This window comes from Canis lupus, chromosome 7 (genome assembly GCF_011100685.1).
Source record: "Canis lupus familiaris isolate Mischka breed German Shepherd chromosome 7, alternate assembly UU_Cfam_GSD_1.0, whole genome shotgun sequence".
Classification (NCBI taxonomy): Eukaryota; Metazoa; Chordata; class Mammalia; order Carnivora; family Canidae; genus Canis; species Canis lupus.
This window is the reverse complement of record NC_049228.1, coordinates 80668872-80680702: the sequence shown is the minus strand read 5'-3', so window position 1 is coordinate 80680702 and position 11831 is coordinate 80668872. Positions and strand designations below refer to the sequence as shown.

Genomic DNA, 11831 nt, shown 5'->3' with positions numbered 1-11831 from the left:
ATGTTGACGGCTGGAATCATTTGTTCCCATGACTGCTGGTGCTGGCAGTTATTGCAGTCTCTCCATGTAACCTGGGCTTTCTCCCAACATGGTGACAAGGTTCCAAAGACAAGCATCCCAAGAAAGAAACAGATGGAACTCACATTGTCTTTAATAGCTAGCTTGGAAATCATGCAGCGGCATTTCCTCTCCATCTTACTGGCTGAGGCTACAAGGATACACCCAGAGGCAAAGGGAGGGAACAAGGTTCTTGTCTCCTGGAAGTGTTGATACCACATTGAAGGAGTATGTTGGGGCGGCGGGAGGGGGGTGGGTAATGGACCCTTCCATCTCTGTAATACACAATCTGCTACAAGGAGTGACAGCTAGATTCTCTTCATGGAAGATTATATCTACCTCTTTGTCTTAGCAAGGAAGACAAGATCCACATCTAGACATACAAACCTAATGAAGCCAAAAGGAGCTGAGGGGATACCGTACAGTTATGGAAATGTTAAAGGGGACACAGCATCCTAAGGAGAGGTCAAAAAGGACAGTGGCTGTGATGTACCATAAACACTTTCAACTAGACTATGTTACCTACAAAAAAACATTTTATCTATGAATAGCCAACTTAAAAATGAACCAACCCAGAACCTTTCAGGAACAGATGAAAAACTTCACAGGTAAAAATTAGTATCTCAGTATAGAAGCCTCCTGGGCTCCCAGGCTCATGGGCTCGTAGGGTTAGGAGGTATGAAGCCAGGCCCCAGGCTCAGTTGGCACCCAGCTGGTGACAGCCAGCCAGAATCCATGCCCTGCAGCAGCAGAGCCATCAGAAGGGACAGTTCTCCCAAAGTTCTGGAGAGAGCCATGCTGTGGGGTCCACAGACTGCAGAGGAAAGGAGCTTGAGGCTGTAAGCTACCAGAGAGAAGACGGAGGGCAAAGGACAAGGGCTGCATCTGAGGGCAGAGCCCCAAGACCTCAAGATGCATCCAAAATTAGATTTTTAAAAATGTTATTTTCAAAAATAAGAACGAGCCTGTCATTTTGCTTGAAAACTGTCTTTATTACTCTTTGATGAACACAAGTCTACCAATGTAAGCCCAGATTAATGTAACAAATTACATGCTAATGATTAGGGACTAATTGCTCACCTCGGTACCCATTCTACAAGAATCAGACACATTTATTGCCACAGCTGTTCACTATGAGTTTTAGGAAGAAATAGTTCAAGCAGATAAAGTGTTTTTTTTTTCTTACAGAGAAAAATCAAGCAAGACTTAAAACAGCAAAGTAAAGGGATAATGCCATTGTTTTCATATGTAGAAAGACATGAAATATTAAACACACCTACATTTAAATTAGGAAGAAAGGATAACACTACGTCGTGCCTATAACACACAGTTATCACAGTGACAGTAGGAACCAGGCCACCAGGCCTAGGACAGGATTTTTCCCTCTGCTACAAGGATCGACCTGCCCAGCAGAGAGCACAGACGGTGATGGTCAGCTTTCCGTGTCAACCTGCCTGACTGGCCATGGGGTGCCACATTACACCTTATTTCTGGACGCATCTGTGGGGGTGTTTGGACTCAGCAGACTGCTGTCCCCAGTACAGGTGGGCATCATCCAATCTGTGAGTGACCTGAATACAATCAAAAGTGGAGGGAAGAACTCACTTTGTTTCCTCCTGCCTCACTGCTGGAGCCGTCACATCTCATCTTCCCTGGTTCTCGGGCCTTCAGACTAGGACTGAATTACCCATGGGCTTTCCTGGGTCTCCAGCTTGCAGACGGCAGGTTGGGGCACTTCTCAGCCTCTGTGATCACATGGACCAATCTGCCATCATGCCCCTCTGTGTTTATTTCCTATTGGTTTTGCACCTCTGGAGAACAAGGACTAAAACACATATAGCCAGACACTCCCTCTAAGTGCGGAGAGAAACATCCTAAATTCTTGCAATCCAACCCCCCCCCCCCTCCATTTTCCAGGACAACTATCAAATTACTTACATGTTATTTTATCATCTCTTTCATTTCATTCATCATTATATACCTAGCACAGAGGCTCCTCTGGTAGGGGGTTAAATAGGTGCTGAAAGATAAGTGAATTTTAAAATATATCTGCTTTATTTACTAAAATGTTTTACTTTTATAGGAAACTATAAAAAAAAAGCCAAAGAAATCATATATAAAGAAATTACATATAAGGCAGCTCCAGGAGTGGCCTCTATACCCTACAGTTGGCCAGACCATAAGGCTTCAGGTTATAACGTATCTGGTGAGGCCGCCCCCTCGGATCTCTGAAAGCCTCCGGCAATGTCGTAAGATATTCAGTATCACATGAAACCGCTTGTCGGCTTTCAAAGCTGTGAACTCTTTTATATCAGCTTCCACTATGAAATATTGACCTGAAAATAAAGAGAGTAGTGTTCATTTTCATAAGGATAACTTTCAAGATGAGTCTTTGATGCGTTACGTTTGTAAACACAAGTAACATTGTGTCATTGGTCATTGACCATTTTTACTATCATTAGGCAACCAAAGTGAGAACAGGTACTCTTGCTAAAATAATCAGTATTCTCTCAGCCGAAGTTGCAGTGTTTACTGCAGCATTTCAGAAACTGCCTATTATATTACTGGCTCACTGTTGGTCTCTTCTGAACACGTAACTTTTCGAGATGAAATATGGGCTAGTGCTTCGGGGACTGAAACCCCCAGCAGTTCTGTCCCCTAACTGGCTGCCCGTGGACAAGTAACTGATGCTTTCTCTGCCTCGTCTGAGAAACGGGGGTAACCATACGTGTCCCTAAGGTGTGAGGACTAGAGCTCTCGGTACACTACCTGGCACACGGCGAATACTGTATTAGCAGCCAAACTATTTCCACTACAACTCTAATTCTGAAAACACTGGGTAAAGTCTCATAATACACTCTAAAGCAGTGTTCCTCAGCCTTGAAGCTACAGATATTTGGAGTTCTCTGCCTCTTTCCGTGGAGCGGTCTTGGGCACTGTAGTCAAGTACACTTTAGCAGCGTCAGTAGTCTCTAGATGCCAGTAGCAGCCCCAGCACTAGCCGTAACAACCAAAAACGTCTCCGGAGAGGGCAAAAACGTGCCCCTATGGGAAAACCACCCCTGGCTGAGAATGACCCCTCTAGATTCAGAGTTTTCTAGAATTGATTTTCTCATGATTTAGTTATACTCCAAACAGCTGACATGCACACATATATATGCTATCATTCTTACCTTTGGTATCCTTTGTTTCTTCGTCAATAAATCTGTGATAAAGATTTCTGGCCACGGAACTCATAGACTTTTTTGGTTGGTGTAGAATCTTGTATTTACTAACTACTGCCTTGTTGATTTCTTTAACAACATCATTAATTTGACAATAGGTTAAGCGGGATTTCATGTACCTGCAAATAAGTATATGATTAACTTTTTTAAAGAATCATTTTACAAAATTATTTTCTTTGAAAGATGTTTATGCTTATACACAAGCCAAGCTAGTAGAACTCTTCACAAAACAAAATGTATAGGGGCGCCTGGGTAGCTCAGTCAGTTTAGTGTTTGACTTTTTTTTCAGCACAGGTCATGATCTCTGGGTCATGAGATGTAACCCCGGATCCGGCTCCACACTCAGTGAATGCAGGGAGTTGGTCTGAGGTTCTCTTTCTCCCTCTCTGTCCTACCTCCTCCAAATAAATAAGTCTTTAAATATATATATTTGGGATGCCTGGGTGGCTCAGTGGTTGAGCGTCTGCCTTTGGCTCAGGGTGTGACCCTGGGGTCCTGGGATCGAGTCCCACATCGGGCTCCCTGCAGGGAACCTGCTTCTCCCTCTACCTGTGTCTCTGCCTCTCTCTGTGTCTCTCACGAATAAATAAAATCATATATATATATAAAATATATAAAAATAATATACAGACACCAACTTCCACATAAAACCAGACATATCTCAACAGCTAAAAAATTAAACAGAACCACAATGTATCAGTCAACTTTCCTATATGTACCTGGATGTATTCATCTCTACTCTCTACCTAGAGACTTAATACTGCAATTTGAAATAGGGTCTTAAGTACTGGTTAACTAAAAGACAGAACTTTAAACATTATACAGCACTTTCCTTAAAATTACAGCAAAACTGAGGCTACTTTTAAATGTAACTGGATAAATCTATATCATAAAACAGTCCTCGAGAGGACTCTGCAATAAACGGACCCATCTCTAGATCTTGCACTGAAAAGTTTTAGAACCAAATAAAAAACATGATTTAAGCATCTTCAACAAAAGATTTCCTGCATTTTCATAGTGTGATGTAATACTATTCTAGAAAAGATCAACATCTGAACACAGCATGCTATGAACAAAATCAAGCTTTAAGATTTAAACAATCACGTATGTTGACCATTGAAGAGTTAAAGGTTAAAATTCTATCTTAAATACTTACGCTGGAATGCCATTAAATTCATCAGAAGTTATAAATGGCATTTCTTTAATACTTCTTTGTTCTTTGGGGGGTTTCTTTGTGGGTGCAGGTTCCTCAACTTTGACTGGTTCTTCAGGGTCAAGGTCTGACACATTAGCTCTACGAACAGAGATACACGAACAGATGGACAAGTGATCACCAGAATTTTGCAGCACACTACAAAGTTTTCCCAACTGAACATAATCAGTAACAAATACAAGATTTATTGTTATAATAATGTTACAGCCAACACTTTTTGCTGCCAGTACTCCTATTGTTCATGAAGATCTGAAGAGTGAAGAGAACACTGAAAAATTAAACCCCCCAAATCCTCAGTAACAGAATTCTATTTACAAACCCCAAACACAGGTGTATGCAGTACCTATGCTAAACATCTTCATCAGTTATCCCACTGGCTCCTCAAAGTCACTATGTGTAAAGTTGATCTTAACCTCTCAACAGCTTCTCTTCCTGACCCTGTAATTTTGGACACAGAATCAATAATCATTTTATACTTCTCTAATTTATCCCACTGAATAATATATCCCAACAGTCCCTGCCTGTTGCAGACTCATTTTAGTTGCCAGCAATGAGCATGGAACTCTTAGATTCAGTCCTACCCAATTTTTGGAGTCAGTTGAGAAGCCTAATACAGCTTCTACCCCACTAGCTAAAAGTCTAGAAATAGGCGGTAGCTTCTGGGTTATTTGGCTGCCAGGGAAGGAACGGACCCTTGGTAGCAGTAAGTGAAGCCATGGCTGGCTCGACTGCTCCAAAAAAATAAATGAGACACAGGAAAGAGTAGATCCAACCCAGGAGCAAGTGAAGGGAATCCCAAGACAGGGAGATGAGCTCCCAAGACGACAGCTGAACACCAAGCACAGGGCAACCAGGCCCAAGTGAGGTGCTATGAGTGAGGCAGGCCACACTGTAGGCGCCCAAGATGAAGATGCCCAACACTATGGTACCATCAACCTTCCATGAGGGTAAGAGGAGAGAGACTTCTTGGTGAGTCTGGCTGATTCTTATCTGTGCTCGCTTGTCTTCACCAGGTCCTAAGGAAGCTTCTGAGTTTTTTCCTTCATGCCCTTTCAGCTGTTATCATCTGAAAAGAATCATTTCCACCTATAAAAAGGTTCTGCTCTAACCTCTGCTGAAAGCTGAAAATAAGCCACACTAAGGTCAGAAGAAGGAAATTCTGACTGTTCCCCAGGCCATATTCCTGCTGGATGTCTGATGTCCCACCCACACAATCCTGGCAGATCTCCTGTGATTGCCTGTTCCTGGCATTCATTCAGGACCTTGCCCATCACTTCCTCCTGCAGGCAACCTGCAGGGGACCCTGATCATGCCAGGCACTTGAATCTTCTCCTGGAGAACTTCAACCATGAGCAGTCCTGTGGTTCTCCTACAGCTAGGCTCCTGCCTGCCTTCCAGTTCTTCAAACGTAAGCAGTATATTGTTTATAGAAACATACATACAAGGGTAGGATTATCATAACCAGCAGGATGACTGCCTCTTTGATAAAGGAAGGGTCTGTAAGGTACAACCTTACAGGGACAGGCCGGAGGTACCGAGTTCCCGCCAGGGGTCAGGAGGCGGCAGGCGTGATGGCTGGGTAACATGGAACAGAGAAGTTTGGCCTTAGATGTGCAGAGCTCAAGAGGACAGCTTGTGCATTAGGCTCCCAGCAAGCAATTAAAGCAGCAGGCGTCACGTCAAGGCTGGAGCTGGACATCTGAGAGCACGGATGGTGGTGTGAGGTCAGCGTGAGCCAGACGTAGCTTCAGGACACACCCGATATTTGGAGGAGGGCAGAGAAACAGGAGACGCAGGGCAGTGAAGCACCACGGTGGACAGAACACAGAATTCCAGAAACACAGAGACAGTGAAATAAAACCTGAAAAGAAGGATCAGGGCTGAAGGGGATTTTTCTGTCCGTTCCCTAAGTGTGGTAGTAACAGCAGCCCAGAGATGGACTTAGGGGTCTGGGGAAAGGGGAGGCAGGAACATATACTGTCAGGGAACAGACAGCGGCCACCAGTTTGAGGGGGACAGTGAAGCTAAGTTTTTTTTCTTCCTTTGGCTGTTTTTAAGATGGGACGTTTATTCAGCTTATTTTTACCCTAAGACACTGGTTCTTGGGGGTCAGGGGAGAATGTGTCACCAGAAGACATATGGCAATGTCTGGAGACACTGTTTATTGTCACGGGTGGGGGGGGGGCAAGGGAGGTGGGGGTGTGGATGACACCTAGGTGGGAGGCAGAGATTGGGGGTGCTACCAAACATCCTCACTATCCTAACAAAGGATTATCTGGCCTAAGGGAGCCGAGGTTGACAAACTGCTCAGAGGGAAAGAAATGAGAAGTGGGGAAAGCGAGCCTAGCAGATGCTTGTCCGTGGGAAAGAGGGGCGACGAGCTCCGCAGAGACAGCCAGAAGACTGGTGCAGACACAGAGAAACGAACAAACACTAACGTGATCACTCAAACCATCCCAAGTACAGGAAAAAACGACAGGAGTTGAGGTGTTTTAAGAGTTTTCTAGATGCAGAGAGCAAGAATAATTATAAAGACACTTACAGGTTCTGGCTGACTGTTATTTGAGGTAAATGGGGAGGAATGTTTTCCTTGAGATGTTCCACATCTTCATAATCCTCTTCAAGAGATTCACAGAGTTCCTAAAATTAAAAAAAAAAAAAAAAAGCTCCCAAATTAGTGTCTGTCCTGCCTGTGTGGGTTTGTTCCCTTGAGAGAGAGAGATGGAGCGCACCAGGTGGGGGCAGGGGCAGAGGCTCAACTGACTGAGCCCCCCAAGCACCCCTGCCTGTGTTTTTAGACATTTTTTAAAAGATTTTTTTATTTATTCAGAGGGGGGGGGGCGGGGGGGGGAGACACAGGCAGAGGGAGAAGCAGGCTCCATGCGGGGAGCCCAACGTGGGACTCGATCCTGTGTCTCCAGGATCACACCCTGGACTGCAGGAGGCATTAAAGCGCTGCACCACCGGGGCTGCCCTAAGAGCTGTTTTCGGATGGCAATCTAGCAGCTTTCTCTACTGGTTTTCAGAGAACCATTATAATCACATTACAACAGGGACAGCTGACATTTAACTTCAAATATATAAAGGATTTATGTTTGTCCTTCTGGTGAATTACTTTTGTTGGCTTAGCACACATCTCCCAGTGTATCTGGACAGCGGTGCCAGGGTGACGATGCGTGCCCACGGTGCATATTCGAGACGCTATTTGGAGCTGCCATTGCTGACATGCACATACTTGAGCTGCACGGAGATTTCCACTGGATCATCACTGCTTTTTGTTCTGTGTTGTCTTTACCTTTCACTAGAACCTGAGGCTCTGAACTCATGCAAATTATTTTTCAAAAGATTTTATTTGAAAAAAAAAAAAAAAAAAAAAGATTTTATTTGAGAGAGAGAGAGCCCAAGTGAGAGAGAAAGCACAAGTGGGGTGAGGGGAAGAGGGGAAAGCAGACCCACTGCTGAGCAGGGAGCCCCACATGAGGCTCCACCCCAGGACCCTGGGGTCATGACCTGAGCCAAGGCAGACGGTGAACTGGCTGAGCCACCCAGGCACCCCCTCGTGCAAATTTAATAAGTAAAATACTCTGTACCTTTGGATTCCTGTCATCTGATTCTCAATTGTACTATGAAAAAAAAAATTCTAAAAAGCCTTCAGTTCTGGATTTAACATTCTCTAAGCACACACTAAACCCTCTTACTAAAGCACTCTTGGGTAGGTTGGTTTGTTTTAAATTGACAGGACACCTTTCTTTCAAAGAGCTGAATGATGTTCAAAGCCAACAATTTCATTTCAACTGATAGCAGGTTAGGCATACTCATGCCCACTCCCGTAGCTGAAAAATCTTTACAGATCCTAAGGATTATAAGGCTGAGACGGACCACAGAGGCCACCTTGTTCAATCCCACTCAATGGGTCAATGGCCCTAACAGCATGAAGTAACTATGTACAGACTGCGTATTTTCCAGAAGTACACAGACACTTTCATTAGCTTAGTCAATTAGAAAGCTTATTTAGAACAAAATGTGTGAACGAGACTCAAGTTTTTCTTTACTTGAGAATCCTGACATTACATTTTTATTTTTTTATCTTATTTTTTTAAAGATTTTATTTATTTATTCCTGAGAGACAAAGAGAGAGAGAGACACACAGGCAGAGGGAGAAGCAGGCTCCATGCGGGGAGCCCGATGTGGGACTCGATCCTGGGACTCCAGGACCACGCCCGGAGCCGAAGGCAGATGCTCAACCCCTAAGCCACCCAGGTGTCCCTGACATTACATTTTTAAAGAGATGGAGAATAGAAATAAGAAATAGTTCAGTGTGACCCATTTTTTTTCCAAATGAGGACAAGACCCCCAGAGGTAGACTGGCTTTCTCAGGGTGGCAGAGGGTGCTAAAGGGAACCAGGGCAAGATTCCCATTTTCTTGCCCCTAGGTGTTCCTTCCACACCACTCTAACAGATCACTAATTAACTTACCAAGAATTATTTAGGAAATCTTCCCTTTTTAGTACAGTCCCATTTCTTTGGGTACTACCAGAAAAAAAGAAACACTTGGGGAGCTCTGGCATCCTTTACACTAGTAAGATACAATGCAAGTGGCACTTTATTTATTTATTTATTTATTTTTAAAGATTTTATTTATTTATTCATGAGAGACACACACAGAGAGAGAGAGAGAGAGAGAGAGAGAGAGAGAGGGAGAGAGGCAGAGACACAGGCAGAGGGAGAAGCAGGCTCCATGCCAGGAGCCTGACGCGGGACTCGATCCCGGGTCTCCAGGATCGCATCCTGGGCCAAAGGCAGGCGCCAAACCGCTGTGCCACCCAGGGATCCCGCAAGTGGCGCTTTATACCATTAATGATGATTTACAAAACTAAGAACATTTTAAATTTCAAGAATCCTTCAGAATTCCCTGGTGATTAGGAGTCTGTATTCATTGCCCTTTCATTTTTTTTTTTTTTTTTTGCTCGAAAAACATTACCTTGAGTGAATGGTTGGTTTGCTCTTGATACTGAATCTCTGATTCCAATTTATTTAGAAGTTCATTTACTACGATGATCTCATCTCCTATTTTATCTAACATAGTCTTCAAGATAGGTTCTTGACCTATTAACAAACAAAGAGAATGAGAAATAAAGTATACAGAAAAGTGTTCACATACTGTCCTCTTTAACTCAAGCGTATCCAAGTAAACTCCTGGACCAGAGCTCTACCTTGCAGAAACACTTGAGGGAAAGCAGTCCTTAGGACCTATCTCCACGGATAATCTTTTAGCAACAGTCGCGCCTGGGATAAACCCCATTGGCTACGATGCTGCCACTACAAAGCTCCATGGATAATCTCGAGACCTCATTTCCTTCCTTTTTTTCCTTCTTTCTTAAATCAGTGTTTTTTTTTTTTTTATTATTAAGATTTTATTTATTTATTCATGAGAGACACAGAGAGAGGCAGAAACGCAGGCAGAGGGAGAAGCAGGCTCCATGCGGGGAGCCCGATGTGGGACTCGATCCCGGGACCCCAGGATCCTGCCCTGAGACGAAGGCAGATGCTCAACCCCTGAGCCAGTCAGGTGCCCTTAAGACCTCGTTTCTAAGTAATATGGAAGAGAAGTGAGGGAGAGGGAAGTACAGAGTGTCCCCCGAGTCTTCTGATTTCGGCAAACTCCTCCCCTGTAATAAAACACCCAGAAATGCTAGATACAAGAAACACTCTGCCATGTGTTCAGCTGAGCTTTCGTGAGAAGGAGGTAAATCTCCATGGGGTCCAGCAAGGAGGCCGGCCGCAGGCCAGGCAGGATGTGGAAGCTGCTGCTGCTGCGGACCTAGTTCGGGGGTGCGGAGGGAAACTGGGGAGGACGGGGGGAGCCTGTTCCACTTACCACAGTTTCTCAGGGACAACATTCTCTTGATGTTGCCGATCTTGTCATTGATGCACGAGCACAGCTGCTCCAGATCGGAGGACGCCATGACTTCGAGCCTGTGAAGAAAGACACAGGCGCTTACGGGAGAAAAAAAAAAAAAAAAAAAAAGCAAGGCCGGACCTGTTCACGTTCGAGATGTGACAGCGAATACCCAGGGGATCCCAGCTCCTTGAAAAGCAGGGACACCGAATGTCAGCCGGTCCTGCGAAACGCAGTTTTTAGCCCGAGTGCAGTACGGGCCGGGCCGGACCTTCTGGGATCCGCGCATCCCGGACCCAGCACGGCGGCTCGGGGCACACACGCGCCACTCCTACGTCATCGAGACGGCGCCGACGCGGTCTTACACGGGAACCTCAACCCCCACCGGAGAGCGCGGCGCCGGGCCGGGCCGGGCCGCGAGGTGGGGAGGAGCGCCCGCCCCCCGCCTTCCGCCGGACCCCGACGCCAGGCGCCACCCTCGCGCGGGCCCGAGGGCAGAGCCACTCGCGGCGCGACCGCGGGCCGCCGGGACTCGCCTGGAAAGCCGAGGGTCGCGACCCGCCACTCCGGGAGCCGGATTCCAAGTGCCCGCCCGGACGCGGCGCCGCGCAGGCGCACCTCGGCGCTTCCGGAACGCGGGCTCCGCGGAGGCTCCAGTTCCGGCGTCTTCCGGGCGGGGCGGGGCCTGAGGTGGGCGGGGCCGAGGTGACGGGGGACCCGGGCGGGGCCTGGGGTGGGCGGGGCCGGGCCTGGGTGGGCGGAGCCGCGGAGGCCGGAGCCCCAGTGCGCCCTGCAGTGTGGACGGCCACCCGGCGGGGGCCCGGCGCTGCGGGAATCAAATGGCGAGGCCCAACAGTGGGTCTCCAAGTTGGCTGCACGGTACGGTCGCCAGGGGCAGCTTGCACAAATGCCAGTGCCTACCCTGGACCCCAAGTCCCTGAAATCAGGCTCTCTGCAAGTGGGTTCCACGCCCTGATATTTTAAAAAGCATCCCAGATAATCCCCAAAAGCACTCGAGTTGGTGAGCTTAAAGACAAGGACCTTGTTTTCGTCGAGTTTACAGCCTCTGTAAGGGCAAATACAAATTTAAGCAAAGAATAAGGTTAATTCTTCCTGTTGGAAAAAAAAAAAAAAAAAAAAGGGAAAGTATCCCCGAGCTGGTGTGGCAGCTCCACAGTCATCAACTATCCAGATTCCTTCTATCTCCGGGTGCCACTGTCCATAGCATCATGCATTCTGGCCGTCGGGTGCCTGGGATGTAAGATAACCCTGCCAGGTCCTTCCTCAGGTCTTGTTCTAATTGGAAAAGAGGCAAAGGGTAACAGGTTCACTTACCAGCTGAGCCACCACCTTTAAAGAGGTCTTTTTGGAAGCCACACCCAGTGGCTTTCTGCTTTTCACAGGTCATTCACATCTGCAAAGAAGACTGAAAGAAAAA

At 46.3% G+C, this 11831-nt stretch overlaps 1 protein-coding gene across 2 annotated transcripts; it reads right to left on the bottom strand.

The window, feature by feature from the left end:
• Positions 1-1025: 1025 nt before the first annotated feature.
• Positions 1026-11068, bottom strand: SKA1 (spindle and kinetochore associated complex subunit 1). 2 transcript variants are annotated; one of them, XR_005362741.1, is made up of 8 exons: positions 10930-11068; positions 10373-10470; positions 9476-9600; positions 7037-7134; positions 4438-4575; positions 3231-3400; positions 2187-2393; positions 1026-2077 (listed from the first exon to the last, which is right to left on the bottom strand). XR_005362741.1 is itself a non-coding variant. In XM_038544005.1 (7 exons), exons 2-7 carry the CDS (start codon positions 10458-10460, stop codon positions 2245-2247), a joined length of 768 nt encoding a protein of 255 aa, XP_038399933.1. In that variant the 5' UTR covers positions 10461-10470; positions 10930-11068; the 3' UTR covers positions 1029-2244. The 2 variants fall into 2 exon arrangements, 1 of the variants encoding a protein (XP_038399933.1); XM_038544005.1 differs by having other exon boundaries at positions 1029-2393.
• Positions 11069-11831: the final 763 nt, after the last annotated feature.